This window comes from Eriocheir sinensis, unplaced genomic scaffold (assembly GCF_024679095.1).
Source record: "Eriocheir sinensis breed Jianghai 21 unplaced genomic scaffold, ASM2467909v1 Scaffold5, whole genome shotgun sequence".
Taxonomy (NCBI): domain Eukaryota; kingdom Metazoa; phylum Arthropoda; class Malacostraca; order Decapoda; family Varunidae; genus Eriocheir; species Eriocheir sinensis.
The window spans coordinates 672338-692400 of NW_026111831.1; the positions used below are offsets into that span (position 1 = coordinate 672338).

Sequence of the window (20063 nt, forward strand, 5' to 3'; positions counted from 1 at the left end):
AATGTGTGTTTCTTTAGGTTCACGGTACAGAGGAATGGTCACACTACCACCAGGGTCATAAAACTATTCCTGGAAATGCCCTAAACTCCCACGAAAGCCTTGTTAAATGTGTGCTTCTTTAGGTTCACGGTACAGAGGAAGGGTCACACTACCACCAGGGTCATAAAACTATCCCTGGAAATGCCCTAAACTCCTACGAAAGCCTTGTTAAATGTGTGTTTCTTTAGGTTCACGGTACAGAGGAAGGGTCAAACTACCACCAGGGTCATAAAACTACCCCTGGAAATGCCCTAAACTCCCACGAAAGCCATGTCAAATGTGTGTTTCTTAGGTTCACGGTACAGAGGAATGGTCACACTACCACCAGGGTCATAAAACTACCCCTGGAAATGCCCTAAACTCCCACGAAAGCCTTGTTAAATGTGTGCTTCTTTAGGTTCACGGTACAGAGGAAGGGTCACACTACCACCAGGGTCATAAAACTACTGGAAATACCCACAACTCCTACGAAAGCTTTGTCAAATATGTGTTCTTGGGCGGCGAAATGTCTAATAATACGACTCTATTTAGTGTGTGTGTGTGTATGTATGAGAGAGAGAGGGATCAAATGGTTTACTCAGACTTCCGAGCGCTCGAACCTCGAACTCGCGCGCCCTCTGCCAGCCAGTCCCAGCGCAACGTTCCCAAACTGTCGTACTCACCCTCATATCTTTTACGATTTCAGATTAAAAAAAAAAAAGTCGCATCCACAAAAATAACTTCACCCACTTCTAGTTATTGCCGGAAATCTTAACTATAGAGGGAGGGTGTTTTGCAATCCTTATGCGTTAGAAATAAAAAAAATAAAAAATCCAGTGTGGTGAGTGCGATAACTTGGCTTCCCCGTCGCGGCGTTCAACAGCCCAGTACCAGCGTTGCCAGATTGTCGTACTCAGCCTTCAATGCTTGCCAATTTCCTACCCCAAAAACTGCCTCCCTGACTCCAATAACTGCCTTCATGTATAGTTATCGTTAAAATAGTTAATAATTGGTGTTTTTTTTGGCAATATCTATGGCTCAGAAACAGGTAAATACGAGGCTCTGAGTACGATAATCTGGCAACGGTTCTCAGTATAGACACAAACTCTTCGTGGTGTGGACGCATCGACTCCGCTCCGTGACAAAACTGCAAGAAATTCGTCAGCTATATTGTAACTTGTAAGCCATGAAGGGCCTCCGAAGAACAGCTATGGGATATGGGTGTGTCTTGGGTCTTGGTGGTGGTGGTGGTGGTGGTGATGATGTTGGTGGTGGTGGTGATGGTGATGATGGTGGTGGTGGTGGTGGTGATGGTGATGGTGATGATGGTGGTGGTGGTGATGGTGATGGTGATGATGGTGGTGGTGGTGGTGGTGATGGTGATGATGGTGGTGGTGATGTTGGTGGTGGTGGTGGTGGTGTGAAGGGAGAAGGAAGGAGGGAAGAATAGGAGGAAGAGAAGGAAGAAAGAAGGGAAGGAGAAGTGAATTGAGATTGAGGAGGAAGGGAGAAAGAATAGAAGGGAGTGGAAGGGAGAGAAGGAAGGGAAAGGGGAGGGAAACGAGGAATAGAAGGGAGTGGAAGGGAGAGAAGGAAGGGAAGGGAGGGAAACGAGGAATAGAAGGGAGTGGAAGGGAGAGAAGGAAGGGAAAGGGAGGGAAACGAGGAATAGAAGGGAGTGGAAGGGAGAGAAGGAAGGGAAAGGGAGAGAAGGAAGGGAAAGGGAGGGAAACGAGGAATAGAAGGGAGTGGAAGGGAGAGAAGGAAGGTAAAGGGAAGGGAAACGAGGAAACGAAGGTAGTGGCAGGGAGAGAAGGAAGGGAAAGGGAGGGAAACGAGGAATAGAAGGGAGTGGAAGGGAGAGAAGGAAGGAAAGGGAGGGAAACGAGGAATAGAAGGGAGTGGAAGGGAGAGAAGGAAGGGGAAGGGAGGGAAACGAGGAATAGAAGGGAGTGGAAGGGAGAGAAGGAAGGGAAAGGGAGGGAAACGAGGAATAGAAGGGAGTAGAAGGGAGAGGAGGAAGGGAAAAGGGAGGGAAGCGAGGAATTTTATTTACTTATTTTATTCATCCATGTATTTTAATCTTTCTTTTTTATATATATTTTTTACTTGATTTTCATATTTTACTTTTTTTTTTCTCCATAATTTTTTTCTTATTTTCCTTGTACGTTATTTGTTGTTGGTAGATTTAACTTCCATATATATATATACTTGTGTTAATATCTCTCTCTCTCTCTCTCTCTCTCTCTCTCTCTCTCTCTCTCTCTCTCTCTCTCTCTCTCTCTCTCTCTCTCTCTCTCTCAGCAGGGGGAGGACGCGGGGGGCTGCAAATACTACGTCTGTCTGTGCGAGAGAAGTCTTAACAACCGAGTGGATAAACACGTGCTATGGGTGAGTAGTAGTAGTAGTAGTAGTAGTAGTAGTAGTAGTAGTAGTAGTAGTAGTAGTAGTAGTAGTGATAATGATACTGATAATTTCTCACCAGGTAAACCTTCTAATGGTGCTCAGTTTTATCACCTTCTGGACACCTTACGCCCTCACCTCCATCGTGTCAATCTTCAGGGACGACCTCGGCACTTTCTGGTTAGTGGTGGTGATGGTAGTGGTGGTAGTAGTAGTAGTAGTAGTAGTCGTAGTAGTAGTGTTTTTGATGTTTTATAATTATTAGTTCTTTTTATTTTCTCTCTCTCTCTCTCTCTCTCTCTCTCTCTCTCTCTCTCTCTCTCTCTCTCTCTCTCTTCCTTCTCTCCTTCCCATCCCTTCCCTCCCTTCCCATCCCTACCCTTCCCTTCCCTTGCCTTCCCTCCAATCCCCTTCCCTTCCCTTCCCATCTCTTCCCTTCCCTCCCCTTCCCTTCCCTTACCTCCCTTCTCTCTCCCCATCCCCTACTCCCTCGCTCTCCCCATACTAACCCCCACTCACTAACCTCCCCTATCCCCTCCCCTTCCCCCCCACTCACTATCCCCCCCCCTCCCAGGTACGTGTTCCCCACCGTCTTCGCCAAAACCTCGTGCATGATGAACCCGCTGATCTACGGCCTGAGTCACAAGCTTCTGTACCGCGAGCTGCAACTCCTCCTCCGCGCCTACTGCCTTTGCTGCGGCTGCCACCCCGGCCAGGCGGCGTCCCTCTCGGAGCTGCAGGACCTGAGGCGGTGAGGAGGGGGTGCGGGAAGGGGTGGGGGGGAGGAAGGGATGTTTTGGTACAGACTAGTGATGTTTTGGTACAGACAAGTGATGTTTTTGGTACAGACGAGTGATGTTTTTGGTACAGACTAGTGATGTTTTAGTACAGACGAGTGATGTTTTGCTAATGATGTTTTGGTACAGACGAGTGATGTTTTGCTAATGATGTTTTGGTACAGACTAGTGATGTTTTGGTACAGACTAGTGATGTTTTGGTACAGACTAGTGATGTTTGGGTACAGACTAGTGATGTTTTGGTTCAGACTAGTGATGTTTGGGTACAGACTAGTGATGTTTGGGTACAGACTAGTGATGTTTGGGTACAGACTAGTGATGTTTTGGTACAGACTAGTGATGTTTTGGTACAGACGAGTGATGTTTTGATACAAACTAGTGGTTTTTGGTACAGACTAGTGATGTTTTTGGTACACACGAGTGATGTTTTGATACAGACTAGTGATGTTTTGGTACAGACTAGTGATGTTTGGGTACAGACTAGTGATGTTTTGATACAAACTAGTGATGTTTTTGGTACAGACTAGTGATGTTTTGGTACAGACTAGTGATGTTTTGGTACAGACTAGTGATGTTTGGGTACAGACTAGTGATGTTTTGGTACAGACTAGTGATGTTTTGGTACAGACAGGTGATGTTTTGGTACAGAGTATTGGGAAGCTGGAAGAGAAGGAAGAAAGGAGGGAAGGGAAAGTAGATTGAGATGAAGGAGGAAGGGGAGGAGGAGAGAAGAAATAGAAAGGAGTGGAGGAAAGGAAGAGAGAGGAAGGGGAAAGAAAAGAAAATTGAGTAGAAATGGAAATGGAAGAAGGAAAGAAAAAAGGAAAGGAGGAATAGAAGGAAGTGGAAGGAGGAGAAGGAAGAAAAGGGAGGAAGAAATGAAAAGCAGAGAGAAAGGGAGGGATGGTAAGGAGGGGAAGAAAGGGTAGGAGGAGGAAAGATTGGAGAGAAATGGAGATATAGATAATGAAAAGAAGAAAGGGAATGGAGAGAAAAGGGAGAGGGAAGAGGAGGAGGAGGAAAAGAAGGGAGAGAAGGAGAAAGGAGAAGGAGGGAAGAGGAGAAGGAAAGTGGGAATGAGAGAGAGAGAAATAGAGAGAAAGAGAAGGGAGAGAAGTAGATTGGAAGGGATGGGAAGGGGATAGGAAGGAAGGGAGAGAAGGGAAGGGACGTGGAGGAAAGGAAGGGAGAGAAGGGAAGGGAAGGGGAGGAAAGGAAGGGAGAGAAAGAGGGAGAGAAAGGAAGGGAAGGGGATAGGAAGGAAGGGAGAGAAGGGAAGGGAAGTGGAGGAAAGGAAGGGAGAGAAAGAGGGAGAGAAGGGAAGGGAAGTGGAGGAAAGGAAGGGAGAGAAAGAGGGAGAGAAGGGAAGGGAAGTGGAGGAAAGGAAGGGAGAGAAAGAGGGAGAGAAGGGAAGGGAAGTGGAGGAAAGGAAGGGAGAGAAAGAGGGAGATAAGGGAAAGGAAGTGGAGGAAAGGAAGGGAGAGAAAGAGGGAGAGAAGGGAAGGGAGAAAAAGAATGAGAGAAGGGAAGGGAGAAAAAGAGGGAGAGAAGGGAAGGGAAGTGGAGGAAAGGAAGGGAGAGAAAGAAGAGAAGGAAGGAAGTGGAGGATAGGAAGGGAGAGAAAGTGGGAGAGAAGGGAAGGGAAGTGGAGGAAAGGAAGGGAGAGAAAGAGGGAGAGAAGGGAAGGGAAGTGGAGGAAAGGAAGGGAGAGAAGTGGAGGAAAGGAAGGGAGAGAAAGAGGGAGAGAGGAGAGAAGTGGAGGAAAAAGGAAGGTGTTATCAAGGGAGGAAGGGAGAGAAAGAACGAAAGAGAAGGGAGAGAAAGTTAAGAACACACACACACACACACACATGTACACACACACACACACACACACACACACACACACACATGTACACACACACACACACACATGTACACACACACACACACACACACACACACACACACACACACACACACACACACACACACACACACACACACACACACACACACACACACACACTCTCTCTCTCTCTCTCTCTCTCTCTCTCTCTCTCTCTCTCTCTCTCTCTCTCTCTCTCTCTCTCTCTCTCTCAACTTCCCTTCTCTCTTAATTTTTTCCTTCTCTTATATTTCATTCCTTCCCCTTCCTTTCCCTCTCCTCCTCTCCTCCCCTTCTTCCCATCTTCTTTATCTTCTTCTTCCCTTCTCTTCTCTCCTTCTTCCTCTTCCTCATTCTCTCTTTCCCTTCTCTTCCTTCTTCCTCTTCCTATCTTCCATAACCCTCTTTCCCTTCATTTTCCCTCTCACTCTTCCTATCTTCCTTCCTCCCGTTTCCCTTCCTTTTTCTCCCTCTTCCAATCTTCCTTCCTCATCCTTTAACTCCCTTCTCTTCTCCCCTCTTCCTCATCCTCCCTCCTCCTTCCCCCATCTCCCCACCCCTCCCCAAGCACCCCACTAACCCCTCCTTCCCTCCCTCAGGCGCCAAGCGGAGGGGACGTACGACAAGGAAGGGATCTACTTGGGCAAGGTGCGCGTGGGTGTGTGCGCATGCAACGGCTGTGTCATGAGCAGGAGAGAGGTGAGTGAGAGGGGGACTGTGGGGGCGGGGGTGGGGGTGGGGTGGGGGGTTAAAGGGGGCAGTTACCTATAAGTTGTTGTGTACTGGATATTAACTTCACTCTCCTTGGTTCTGTCGGAGTCTGAAATTCGTATTCTTAAGACATATCGGAGCTTGAGTTCAGTTTGTCAAGCCTCTCGTGGAAGTTCCTGGGGGCAGTTACCGATAAGTTGTGGTGTACTGGATATTAGCTTCACTCTCCTTGGTTCTGTCGGAGTCTTGTATTCTTTGACATATCGGCCCTTGAGTTCAGTTTGATAAGCCTCTCATAGAAGTTCCTGGGATTCTCATGTTTTGTGATCCTGGTGGTAGATTGACGCGGCTTTACCATTCAGGAACACCCGGTTAACCTTCTCTGTGGCCTTAGGAAATGGTTGTAATTGGAGCTCTCATAGAAGTTCCTGGGGTTCTCAAGGACTGTTTTGTGATCCTGGTGGTAGATTGACGCGGCTTTACCATTCAGGAACACCCGGTTGATCTTCTGTGTAGCCTTGGGAAATGGTTGTAATTGGAGCTCCCATAGAAGTTCCTGGGATTCTCATGTTTTGTGATCCTTGTGGTAGTTTGACGCGGCTTTACCATTCAGGAACACCCAGTTAACCTTCTCTGTAGCCTTGGGAAATGGTTGTAATCAGAGGTCTTATAGAAGTTCCTGGGATTCTCAAGGACTCTTTTGTGATCCTTGTGGTAGTTTGACGTGGCTTTTGCATTCAGGAACACCCAGTTAATCTTCTGTGTGGTCTTGGGAAATGGTTTAAATTGGAGCTCTCATAGAAGTTCCTGGGATTCTCAAGGACTGTTTTGTGATCCTTGTGGTAGTTTGACGCGGCTTTTGCATTCAGGAACACCCGGTTAACCTTCTCTGTAGCCTTGGGAAATGGTTGTAATCAGAGGTCTTATAGAAGTTCCTGGGATTCTCAAGGACTCTTTTGTGATCCTGGTGGTAGTCTGATGTGGCTTCTGTACCATGAACACGGAACACTCCTGGGAACCCAACTCCTCACCTTTGTGGCCTTGGGAAACAGTGGTTGTGGGAGCCCAAAAGCATCTGAGAACACGTGACTAAAGACTAAATCCACACGTCACATTCTCATTGCGATCACTCAGTATCACTCAGTTAACCCGTCCGCTGTGATTAGCATGGATTTGGCTTTCACTGGTAGCCTGGTAACATATAGTCCCAGGCCTTTCCCTGCCTCTGTGGTGGATAGTGGAGTGTTTCCCATGTGGTATTGGTGTGCTGGATATCCCTTCACTGGTAGCCTGGTTACACACTCCCAGGTCTTTCTCTGCCTCTGTGGTGGATAGTGGAGTGTTTCCCATGTGGTATTGGTGTGCTGGATATCCCTTCACTGGTAGCCTGGTAACATACACTCCCAGGTCTTTCTCTGCCTCTGTGGTGGATAGTGGAGTGTTTCCCATGTGGTATTGGTGTGCTGGATATCCCCTCACTGGTAGCCTGGTAACATACACTCCCAGGTCTTTCTCTGCCTCTGTGGTGGATAGTGGAGTGTTTCCCATGTGGTATTGGTGTGCTGGATATCCCTTCACTGGTAGCCTGGTAACATACACTCCCAGGTCTTTCTCTGCCTCTGTGGTGGATAGTGGAGTGTTTCCCATGTGGTATTGGTGTGCTGGATATCCCTTCACTGGTAGCCTGGTAACATACACTCCCAGGTCTTTCTCTGCCTCTGTGGTGGATAGTGGAGTGTTTCCCATGTGGTATTGGTGTGCTGGATATCCCTTCACTGGTAGCCTGGTAACATACACTCCCAGGTCTTTCTCTGCCTCTGTGGTGGATAGTGGAATGTTTCCATTGTGGTATTGGTGTGTTGGATATCCCTTCACTGGTAGCCTGGTAACATACACTCCCAGGTCTTTCTCTGCCTCTGTGGTGGATAGTGGAGTGTTTCCCATGTGGTATTGGTGTGCTGGATATCCCTTCACTGGTAGCCTGGTAACATACACTCCCAGGTCTTTCTCTGCCTCTGTGGTGGATAGTGGAGTGTTTCCCATGTGGTATTGGTGTGCTGGATATCCCTTCACTGGTAGCCTGGTAACATACACTCCCAGGTCTTTCTCTGCCTCTGTGGTGGATAGTGGAGTGTTTCCCATGTGGTATTGGTGTGCTGGATATCCCCTCCCAAGGTGCAGGACTTAACATTTTTCTTCATTGAATTGTAGCAGCCACTTTTTGTTCCATTCCTGTAGTTTGGTGAGGTCTTCTTGTAGGAAATCCGCAGTAAAAGGGTTAATGGGAGAAGGCATCAGTCATTTGGTGGGCATGAAATCAAACTAAATAAAGGACTCTTAAGACATTTACTATAAACAATCAGATTCAGGTCACAGCTCAGGTAACTGTAGAACACACTGGTGAGAGGAGAGGCTGTGGATAGGCCTAGGAGTGGAATTCTCAACTGTATCAGCCTGTTTGAAGAGCCTCTCGTGGAAGGTTTTATTATTATTATTTTTTTTTACAACAAAGGAGACAGCTCATGGGCAACAAAGAGTGTGTAGGGAAAAAAAAAAGCGAGAGGTCAAACGAGAGGTCAATTTCGGGTGGAATTTGGAGGAATAGAGAAGGAAAATTTGAAACAGGATGGAAAGGAAGGGAAGGGGGTAGGAAGGGAGGGAAAAGAAAGAGGAAGAGAAGAGGAAAAGGGAAGGGAAGTGGAGGAAAAAGGAAGGGGTTATCAAGGAAGGAATAGAGGAGGAAAATTTGACACAAAATGGAAAGGAAGGGGATGGGAAGGGAGGGAAAAGAACGAGGGAGAGAAGAGGGAAGGGGAAGGGAAGCGGAGGAAAAAGGAAGGGGTTATCAAGGGAGGAATAGAGGAGGAAAATTTGACACAGAATGGAAAGGAAGGGAGGGAAAAGAACGAGGGAGAGAAGAGGAAAGGGGAAGGGAAGTGGAGGAAGGGAGAGAAAAGGAAAGGAAAGGAAGGGAGGAAGCTGATGACCCTGGTGATAGTTTTACACAATTTCCGCATCTTGGAACGGAAAAAAACACCCACGAAAACCCCGCTAATCTTTTCTGTGGCCTTGGGAAACGGTCGCAGTGGGAGCCTGACATGTTTAAGGGTGTGAGGTATGGGGAGGGAGCATTTGGTAAGGGGGAGAGTAGAGAGAGAGGGCTGGTATAGTATTGGTAGAAGAAAAGGCTGAGAGAGAGAGAGAGAGAGAGAGAGAGAGAGAGAGAGAGAGGGTTGGGAGAGGAGAGTGAGGGAAGGATTGATGGGAGAGAGAGAGAGAGGGCTGGTATAGTATTGGTAAAGGAAAAGGTTGGGAGAGGAGAGAGAGAGCTGGTAGAGTGAGAGAGGCTGGTATATTATTGGTAGAGAAAGAGAAGGTTGAGAGAGGAAGAGAGAGCTGATTAGAGCGAGGGAAGGATTCATAGGGTGTTAAGAGAGTGAGAGAATGATTGATACAGAAGTGGTAAAAGAAACATTAGTAGAGGATTAATAAAGAATGAGAGAGAATTGATAGAGTTAAGATTAGAAAGGGCAGATAGAGAGAGTCCTTCCTTCCTTTTTCCTGTCGACCCCAAACTGTAATAGTGTTTTGTTTTTTGTTTAGAGGGTTGATGAAGAGTGAGAGAGGATAGATAGAGTTGGTAAAAGGAAAGAGGACTGAGAATGAGTGAGTTAAGATTAGAAAGGGCAGATAGAGACTCCTTCCTGTCGACCCCAAACTGTAATAGTGTTTTGTTTTTTGTTTAGAGGGTTAATGAAGAGTGAGTGAATTGATAGAGTTGGTAAAAGGAAAGAGGACTGAGAGAGAGTGAGTTAAGATTAGAAAGAGCAGATAGAGAGAGTCCTCCCTTCCTTTTTCCCGTCGACCCCAAACTGTAAGTGTTTTGTTTAGAGGGTTGATGAAGAGTGAGAGAGGATTGATAGAGTTGATAATAGGAGAGAGAGCTAAGAGAGACAGAGTTAAGATTAGAAAGGGCAGATAGAGAGAGTCCTTCCTTCCTTTTTCCTGTCGACCCCAAGCTGTAATAGAGTGTTGTTTATTGTTTAGAGGGTTGATGAAGAGTGAGAGAGGGTTGATAGAGTTGATAATACGAGAGAGGGCTGAGAGAGAGTGAGTTAAGATTAGAAAGGGCAGATAGAAAGACTCCTTCCTCCCCTTTTCCTGTCGACGCCAAACTGTAATTGTTTTTTGTTTAGAGGGTTGATGAAGACCACATTGTTGACCACAACGGAACGGATAAAAGATGAAACTAATACCAGAAAGAGTGAGAATTTGACCACAACGGAACGGATAAAATATGAAACTAATACCAGAAAAAGAAAGAGAATTTGACCACAACGGAACGGATAAAAGATGAAACTAATACCAGAAAAAGAAGGAATTTGACCACAACGGAACAGATAAAATATGAAACTAATACCAGAAAAAGAAAGAGAATTTGACCACAACGGAACGGATAAAATATGAAACTAATACCAGAAAAAGAGAGAATTTGACCACAACGGAACAGATTAAAAGATGAAACTAATACCAGAAAAAGAGAGAATTTGACCACAACGGAACAGATTAAAAGATGAAACTAATACCAGAAAAAGAGAGAATTTGACCACAACGGAACAGATTAAAAGATGAAACTAATACCAGAAAAAGAGAGAATTTGACCACAACGGAACAGATTAAAAGATGAAACTAATACCAGAAAAAGAGAGAATTTGACCACAACGGAACGGATAAAAGATGAAACTAATACCAGAAAAAGAAGGAATTTGACCACAACGGAACAGATTAAAAGATGAAACTAATACCAGAAAAAGAGAGAATTTGACCACAACGGAACAGATGAAAGACGAAACTAATACCAGAAAAAGAAAGAATTTGACCACAACGGAACAGATTAAAAGATGAAACTAATACCAGAAAAAGAGAGAATTTGACCACAACGGAACAGATTAAAAGATGAAACTAATACCAGAAAAAGAGAGAATTTGACCACAACGGAACAGATTAAAAGATGAAACTAATACCAGAAAAAGAGAGAATTTGACCACAACGGAACAGATTAAAAGATGAAACTAATACCAGAAAAAGAAAGAGAATTTGACCACAACGGAACGGATAAAAGATGAAACTAATACCAGAAAAAGAAGGAATTTGACCACAACGGAACAGATTAAAAGATGAAACTAATACCAGAAAAAGAGAGAATTTGACCACAACGGAACAGATGAAAGACGAAACTAATACCAGAAAAAGAAAGAATTTGACCACAACGGACCAGAAATAGAGAGAGAATTTGACGACGGAACAGATAAAAAACAAAACTAATACCAGAAAAAGAGAAACAGCCTCATATGTCAAGTGAAGCCATGGTGAACTATTTCCTTAACCCAGTAGCCGTGGGGACCATGTTTCTTAAAGGCCCTTCCCTCTAAGCGAAAATAATGAGAAAAAATCATCACTCACACAAACCATTTCATAATATATATCGACGCATTTGTGATCAGTTTATGCATCATCTATTTTGAGGGATTTATATCATGGCACAAATTTGGCCCGTCGCTGCTACCAGGTTAAAGGGAGGGGTAGACAGATGTGTGGAAGGTGTGCTGGAGTGGTGACAGGTGTTGGAGGGTGAGCAGGACACATCTCTCTCTCTCTTCTTGTGTGTGTGTGTGTGTGTGTGTGTTCTTGGTGGTGGTTTTGTGGTGGTCTTGTGGTTGCAGCCGTCACCACCCCACTCTTCGGTTGCCCTCGCGGGGACCTTGAATAAAAGAGAAAAACAGGGAAACGTGAGTGAAATGCACGGATGAATGGATGACAGATTAATGGATGAAATGACAGTTGATTGAAGGATGACATGACCTGATAGATGATAGAGGGAAAGATAGATAAATTGATAGATAAGAGGGAGAGATATTGAAGATAGAGGAAGAAATAAACTATCAGAGGAGAGAGGAGGGGAGAAGATGTTAGAAGATAGGAAAAAAAAGAAAATTAACAGAAGATAGAGTGGAGAAACAAAGATTGAAGATAGAAAGGAAAGATAGAAGATAGAAGGAAGGGAGAAGAGTAGGAATAGAAGGGAATGGAATGAGAATGGAAGGCAGAGAGCAAGAAGGAAGGAAGGAGAGGAATAAGGGGGAATGGAGTAGGGATAGAAGGGAGTAGAAGGAGAAGTAGAAGGGAGGAAAGAAAGGAAGATGAACAATGACAAAATAAATGAAGAAACACAAAGATCGATAAAAAATAACAAAAATAACTAACAGTGGAATATACTAACCAACACCTCTCCTCCTCCTCCTCCTCCTCCTCCTCCTCCTCCTCCTCCTCCACACAGCTGACAGTCCTGGCCCAGCTGCACAAGACCACCAACCACAATCACAACAACCACAGCAGCAACAACAGCGGCAGCCAGCGCACTTGTTCCATTGCGCTGGTCGAGGAGTGCCCCAACCTGCCCCCCATGCCTGGTACAGTGGTAGTAGTAGTAGTAGTAGTAGTATATCTTTCAATGTGTATATATGTGTGTGCGAATGTATGTGGAACCTGTTTGAAAGTGTACGAATATATATGAATGTGTATAAAATGTTGATGCAATGTGTATGAATGTTTATAGATGTCTTGCCCCTTCTAACAGACATCCTCCCCACAGGTCTGAATCACCACATGGGACCAGCGATCTCCACCCTCAAGCCCACCCCCACAGACCTCACAGCCACAGGGAACAAGGCAGCCATCCCATCCACTCGCACAGACACTGGTTCAACAGACACGGAGGACAGGACAGCCATTCTTGCATCCTTCACAGACATTGAGAAGGCTTTGACAGACATGGAGAAGGAGTTAACTGACATTGAGGAAAAGACAGCCACTTCTAAGCCTTCCACAGACATCGACAAAGGTTTTACAGACGTGGAAGAGAGGACAGACACTCCCACAGACATTGCCACAGACATTGAGGGAGAGACAGCCCTTCCCTCCACCATAACAGACACAGACATACCTTTAACAGACCTCACAGCCAGAGTTGAAATGATAGCAATCCCCACAGACTCCACAGACCTCACACCCAAGACGGAAGTGAAAACAGCCATTCTCACAGCCATAACAGACACAGACATAGATTTTACAGACATCCAAGCCACAGAAAAGGATTTATCAACCATTCCCACAGCACTAACAGACACAGACAACCTCCCCACAGACCCCACAGCCACAGAGCACTGGAATATGAACAGACAAACACACACAGCTGACAGAATCTACACAGCCACAGACAGCACAGACTTGGGAGACGATAACGCAGCCCTCACAGACAAAACCCCAGGCCATAACACAGCAGAACAGCCTCCCACAGACACAGATGGACAAACAGAACTGCAAGAGAACAGGGAAAATTGATACGGTAAATTAAAAGAAACAGACGTACAGACAGAGAGAGGGAGAGACACAGACAAGATACAGGAAAAATGTGAATTCCTTAAAAGTATTACTGATGTTGGTATTGTATGAGCAGTAGTGGTGGTAGTATTAGTGGTAGTAGCAGACAGTCCACAGCATAACTTGTATATAGTTTTAAGTATCTAGTCTTATTTATAAAGTTGTCAGTCTGGGCGTGGAATTTAAACTTTAAGTGTTACCAATATCGGACTAATATGTACATGTTTCGCCCACCCTATGAAGCCTGCCCCGGGGGTCCCTCCAGGCAAGTCTCCATGCAGGCCCCCTCCCATCTTGATTACCTCACAGCAAGATCCATGGACTTGCTCAAGCCATAAACTCCGTGGGCATGCCTTGAACTCTGTGGGCATCCCCTCGGCCTCCTCCATGCGGGGTTGTCTCTCACAGACACAACCCTATGGGCAGGGTCGGCTTCTGGGCAGCGTGCCAGGTGTCCGTACAGCCGGAGTTTACGTTGGCAGACTTTGCAGGCACAAGGCCTCGAATCAGTCTAACGGAGTAATCACTGGTTTGACACAAAGTCATTCCAGCGATATCCCATGATTCTGCGTTGACATATTTCCAAAGGCATCAATCTGCCTCTCCAAGTCACTGTTCAGTGTCCATGTCTCACAGCCACAGAGTAAGACAGGGAGCACAAGGGACTTGAAGACCCGGATCTTTGTCCTTCTGCACAGGTATCAACAACGCCATATACTCGTGCTGAGCGAGTCCATAACACCGTGGGCCAGACCAATCCACCGTAAGGCTTCCTGGCCAGACCTGCCATTGTTCCTAAAATGATACCAAGGTGTGTGAAACTTTCCAGGTTCTCAGTGTCCTCACCACACACATGAACAGACTACTGTGTCATCCAGCAAGCCTCCAAACACCTGTACCTTGGTCTTGGCCCAGGAGACCTTAAGTCCCAAGGGCTTCACCTCATGCAGTGTCTTAAAGAGCCATCACCAGCACCTCACGCTGCACTGCTCTCCATCCTTGGCTTGGCATGGATGGCTGGGCAAATTTGAGCCAGTTTTGCCCGGGCTAACCAGCCAGCCCAGGGCGGTAGAGACAGGCGTGTGTTGGCAGTGGCACCGGGCGTCTGGGCGGCAGGATGACGAGATAAACGTTTGGTGTGTGGCGGCGAGGCACTGAGCTGTCTGCAGGAAGGACTGGGGGTGCGTTTCCTCAGTTAGTAGCACTGTGGTGGAGAGGGGGGATGAGGTAGACAGGAATGAGCTGACTGAGAGCAAGCTTGGGTTAAAGGATGGTGGATGGGTGGTGGTAGTGGTTGTAGGAGCAGTGGTAGTAGTAAAAGTGCAGCAGGAGTAGCCAGATAAGTACGAGTAGCCAGATAAGTACAAATACTATAAGGCTGCAGTAAAAGAGGATTCACTTGACATAAAAGTGTTAATAATCTCTGCATCATATCGTCACCTTGGTAAACAAACCACCTAAGTCATTATTTTCTACTTTACAGGAAACCAGAAAAGAACTGTCATTATCTCATTTGGCTTAAGATTTAGGCAGGAATGAAAAGGCCAATTCTAGAACACTCAAACCCTGAACGACGAAGGCAACTATACAAAAATGGGCGTCACACGAAAAACTGACGTAAACAAAAACCTGGAAATCACTGAAAAATGACATAGGCGATTATTTATGAGGATGACGCTATATTCAAGAGACAAGAGTTCACGGCTGCAGCGATGACAAATGTTGTGTTAGGAAATGCCTGGTTGGTCTTGGTGAGCCGGGGCCAATGATCTCAAACATTTGGGGTTTAGTGGCGAGTGTGAACCCTGAGCCGAGACCAAACTGGCGAGCTGTCTGGTGTGGTGGTAGTTGTAAGGTGTTATTGTTAGTGGTGAATGGGCCCGCCAAGATTCGTCATTCAGGTGATTATATTGATAAGAAAAGCGTTAGTTAGATATGGAGTTGTGTACCCAATAGTCAGACACAGATATTAAGTGCGTTAGGGTGTGGTCGCGCCTCTCCACAGCACTGCCCACTACTTCACTCTCTCATATGTCAGCTACTTACCATTTTAATTTGTGTATTAAATATTCTGTATACATTAACCCGGTAGCAGCGACGGGCCAAATTTGTGGTTTTACCGTGTAGCAGCGACGGGCCAAATTTCTGCCATGATATAAACCCCCCAGAAAAAGATGATACATAATCTGATCACAAATGCTTTGATATATATTATGAAATGGTTTGTGTGTGAGGTAATTTCTCGCTTAGAGGGACCATTAAGAAACATGCTCCCTGCTGCTACCAGGTTAAACAAGGCTATAAAGTGCTATGAATGTGTCACAGCTGCTCTGGCTTGCTCTCGTGTGCTCCACAGATGAAAGAACTTATTTACAAAGTGATGGAAAAGTTGGAAAGTTTTGTTTAGTCGCCGCAATGTCTGTGGTCATATGCCGAAGAGAGACAGAAGGGGGAAGGAATTATAGGAGAAGGAAACGGATCCCAGGAGACAGGACACGACCCCCGATTAATACCTGGTACCCATTCACTGCTGGGTGGACAGGGGCGTAGGGTATCGGAAAACAAAGTGACGGAGGTGACGATTGTCCTCATTCCATTACAGTCGTCCCTCAAATAGTACAGTTTCGGTTTTATACGGGTTGTCATAGATCATTTTAGGATTTTTAAATTTCATGCTCGTCGAGAAATTCAAAAATCCTAAAATAATCTATGAAAATCCACATAAAACCAAAACCGAACTATTGGAAACCATACTACTTGAGGGACGACTGTAATTAAGACTAGGTTTGGCAGCGCTGTGGCCGGTGGGTTCTCTGAGTAGGCCCCACCCAACCGAACTTCATGGCCGAGTCTGTCTATAGCATCTTGTAGCCAGTGTGTCTGTCCATAGCTTGGGTTTGCTAGGTTAACTGTGTGTCTGTATTCCCTAAACTCTGAGGGTCATATTGCAAGACATTTCGCTGCCCAAAGAACACATATTTGACAAGGCTTTCGTAGGTGTTGTGGGCATTTCCAGTAGTAGTTTTATGACCCTGGTGGTAGTGTGACCCTTCTGCTGTACCATGAACCCAAGAAACATAGATTTGACAAGGCTTTCGTGGGAGTTGTGGGCATTTCCAGTAGTAGTTTTATGACCCTGGTGGTAGTGTGACCCTTCTCCTGTACCATGAACCTAAGAAACATACATTTGACAAGGCTTTCATAGGAGTTGTGGGCATTTCCAGTAGTAGTTTTATGACCCTGGTGGTAGTGTGACCCTTTTGCTGTACCATGAACCCAAGAAACATACATTTGACAAGGCTTTCATAGGAGTTGTGGGCATTTCCAGTAGTAGTTTTATGACCCTGGTGGTAGTGTGACCCTTCTTCTGTACCGTGAACCTAAGAAACATACATTTGACAAGGCTTTCATAGGAGTTGTGGGCATTTCCAGTAGTAGTTTTATGACCCTGGTGGTAGTGTGACCCTTCTGCTGTACCATGAACCCAAGAAACATACATTTGACAAGGCTTTCGTAGGAGTTGTGGGCATTTCCAGTAGTAGTTTTATGACCCTGGTGGTAGTGTGACCCTTCTGCTGTACCATGACCCTAAAGAAACACTCATTAGAACCTGACTGACCCCCTCTTTGGCCTTTAAAAATAGCTCATGTGAGAAGCGAAAATGTCTTATAATGCCGACCTGAGTGTTTCAATGGGAAGTGTTCTAACCCACGCATAAGATCACTCATCATCATCCATAGAGCAGGACCCTTTCGAGTCATTTTTCTAGCCTGGTCGCTTATTAAAAAATATAGCCATTTCATTTTGCCATTGACTGATACCAAAAACATTTCTATAGCCCCAGAAATAAGGGAGTTATGGCAATTCGCACCAAAGCGGTTGATTTTCCAAAATTCACGGCTTAATGACAAGGGTGGCGCAAAATCATACATTTGACAAGGCTTTCGTAGGAGTTGTGGGCATTTCCAGTAGTAGCTTTATGACCCTGGTGGTAGTGTGACCCTTCTACTGTACCATGACCCTAAAGAAACACTCATTAGAACCTGACTGACCCCGACTTTGGCCTTTAAAAATAGCTCATGTCCATTACCTGAGATGTCACTGGTCCTAACCATTGCACATTCCCTGTTTTCTGTCACTCTTTCTCCACCTGTTTCCCTTTCTCTCTCCCACATTACCGTTTCCCAGTCTGAGCCTCTGTCCTGTTCCCTTTCCTACATACATGTCCTGACCATTGCCATTTCCTTATTCTACTTGTCTTAATCATGTCCACTTCTATCTGTTCTCTCATTCATTGGTAACACACATCACCATACTAACTAGAATTCCTGTAGTTTAGATGTTAGTATAAGGATGTAAATAAGGATGAGTTATGATATACTGACAAATTTGCTTCATAAGGCTGCCTGTGATTAGGTTATTGGTCCTGTGTGCTGGGAAGGGGAAGGGGAAGGGGAGGTTGTCAAGTGAGTGGTACAGTTGGCAGGGAAGGGGAGGTTATCAAGGTTGTCAGGTCAGTGGTACAGTTGGCAGGGAAGGGGAGGTTATCAAGGTTGTCAGGTCAGTGGTACAGTTGGCAGGGAAGGGGAGGTTATCAAGGTTGTCAAGTGAGTGGTACAGTTGGCAGGGAAGGGGAGGTTATCAAGGTTGTCAAGTGAGTGGTACAGTTGGCAGGGAAGGGGAGGTTATCAAGGTTGTCAAGTGAGTGGTACAGTTGGCAGGGAAGGGGAGGTTATCAAGGTTGTCAAGTCAGTGGTACAGTTGGCAGGGAAGGGGAGGTTATCAAGGTTGTCAAGTGAGTGGTACAGTTGGCAGGGAAGGGGAGGTTATCAAGGTTGTCAGGTCAGTGGTACAGTTGGCAGGGAAGGGGAGGTTATCAAGGTTGTCAAGTCAGTGGTACAGTTGGCAGGGAAGGGGAGGTTATCAAGGTTGTCAGGTCAGTGGTACAGTTGGCAGGGAAGGGGAGGTTATCAAGGTTGTCAAGTGATTGGTACAGTTGGCAGGGAAGGGGAGGTTATCAAGGTTGTCAGGTCAGTGGTACAGTTGGCAGGGAAGGGGAGGTTATCAAGGTTGTCAAGTCAGTGGTACAGTTGGCCACAGACTTCCACGTCACAAGTAGAAGAAAACAACAAGACACGCTCAATTTCAACCCAATAAACCAACTGTAGAAATGAAGACTGTGCTCCCTTCTAGTTAGTCAATGCCTGGGGCTGGATTCACAAGACCAGATATGAGACCTGTCCTTGGTAAGTCTTCTGGTAACTTCGTCAACTACAAACGCTCTTGATAATTAGGCAACTCAAATGGCGATGGATTGATTCATCGCCATCGGACCGTTTGTTGTGGACAGACTTATCAGGAGACTTGGTTGGTAAGTGGTCTGACGAATCCGGTCCTGGTGAATGAGACCCACCAGCCAGTGTTTCCAGTGGTGCCGCCTCTGAAGCAGCCCTATCAGGTGTTAGCAGTGACCTTTGCCAGCCAGGGCATGCGTCAGGCTGGGTGTGGTCCTTGCCCAACACTGACAGGGTAGTGTGACAGAGGCCAGGCCGTGCACACTCCCAGTATCCAGGAGCACTCATAATATAAGGAGTCTGCAAGAGGCCAGTAGCCATAAACATGGCAGCTCCTGGAGGATGTCTGTGCCAGCTCCCACCACTGGTGTTACCCAGTGCACTGAGTCAAGGGTAACCTAACAATGCCCCTAAAACACATTGCCTGTACTTGAATACACCACATGCCATCACGGCCATGACAAAGAGTGTCCTGCCTGTCCTGTGATGCCCAAGTCAAGCTGGCAGCCATCCGTGGACACCTGGGCTGCCCACTAATGCTGTGTGTGGGACACTTCACCAATGCGTGATGCCACAAATGTCCAAAGCAGACTGAGCCCCCTGCACTGTGTAACATGGTGGTGGTGGTGGTGTAAGCCCCTTCCCCAGGACACAGGGTGACAGTGACATCAGAGTCGGTAGTGTCCCCCTTCCCTGATAGTCCCTGGCACCAGCAATGCCCCACCACACAGAGGAGTGAGGACAGCAGGGCCAGCAGTGCACAGACTGCCAAGCTCCAGTTATAACTGAGGCACACAGACTGGTGATGTGCTCTGACCACTGAGCCACAGACACCCTCCACCCGTGTGCCTGGAGGAGGGTTCCCTGGTCAGGGGTTGAGGCTGCAGGGCTGCAGGTTGTATCGGCACAGGCAAGCCCCTGGCTGGCCTCACCTCCCACTGGCTCTGGACACAGCCCTCACAGTATCTCTGTACTGGGTTAAGACACGGCTCCAGTGCCTCCCTCAGCCACAACTGCCCAGTGTCCAGCTGGCCAAGGACTCACACTTTGTGGTTGTTGTGGTGAGCTGCAGCACTCACGCCTGACACACCACCAGCACCTGTCACCACACAGGTGTGTAGCACCAAGCTGTCATGCAGCAGGCAGGTGTGACAGTGTCCCGCCAACACCTGCCTTGCCACACCCATTGATGGTGCGTGTGACGCAGCCTCCCAGGAGACACTGTTCACACCACAGCTGCCACGAGTAATCTCCAGACAAATTTCACGGCTCGCACACCGCCTACACGTTTTTTTTACTTCAAATCTGTGCTTCCGTAATGTGTCCTGCTGTGAACGTCCATTAATATCTAGGACGTACGTTAATATTTACAGTGTACATTTATATTTAGTGTATAGATATATCCACCTTTCTGTCTGTGAATGTGTAACGTGGCTGTGTGGCCCAAGTACTGGAGCAAAAGCAAGTGTGTGGAGATACTGTATTTTATTTTCTCCGTAATATTGTAGCAAGACTGTGTTGGGTGAGGAGAAA

At 46.4% G+C, this 20063-nt stretch overlaps 1 protein-coding gene and 1 long non-coding RNA gene across 5 annotated transcripts in view; both read left to right on the top strand.

Annotated features, from left to right (window-relative positions):
* Positions 1 to 19605, top strand: part of LOC126992698 (uncharacterized) — a 94260-nt gene extending 74655 nt beyond the window's left edge. Inside the window, exons 8-15 of one of the 4 annotated variants that reach the window (XR_007746899.1) lie at positions 2323 to 2409; positions 2504 to 2601; positions 2996 to 3172; positions 5685 to 5784; positions 12134 to 12266; positions 12449 to 16233; positions 16546 to 18219; positions 18267 to 19605. Coding sequence is in view for 3 of the 4 variants with exons in the window: in XM_050851512.1 (XP_050707469.1) it covers positions 2323 to 2409; positions 2504 to 2601; positions 2996 to 3172; positions 5685 to 5784; positions 12134 to 12266; positions 12449 to 13197 (1344 nt within the window). In the remaining variant the exon portion in view is untranslated. Of the gene's footprint in view, positions 1 to 2322; positions 2410 to 2503; positions 2602 to 2995; positions 3173 to 5684; positions 5785 to 12133; positions 12267 to 12448; positions 16517 to 16545; positions 18220 to 18266 lie in introns of those variants that run through there. The other 3 variants (XM_050851512.1, XM_050851510.1, XM_050851511.1) reach the window with 3 other exon arrangements.
* LOC126992702 (uncharacterized) lies at positions 7028 to 7780 on the top strand. Its single transcript, XR_007746904.1, has 2 exons — positions 7028 to 7599; positions 7699 to 7780. It is a non-coding gene; the product is annotated as an uncharacterized LOC126992702 (long non-coding RNA).
* Positions 19606 to 20063: the final 458 nt, after the last annotated feature.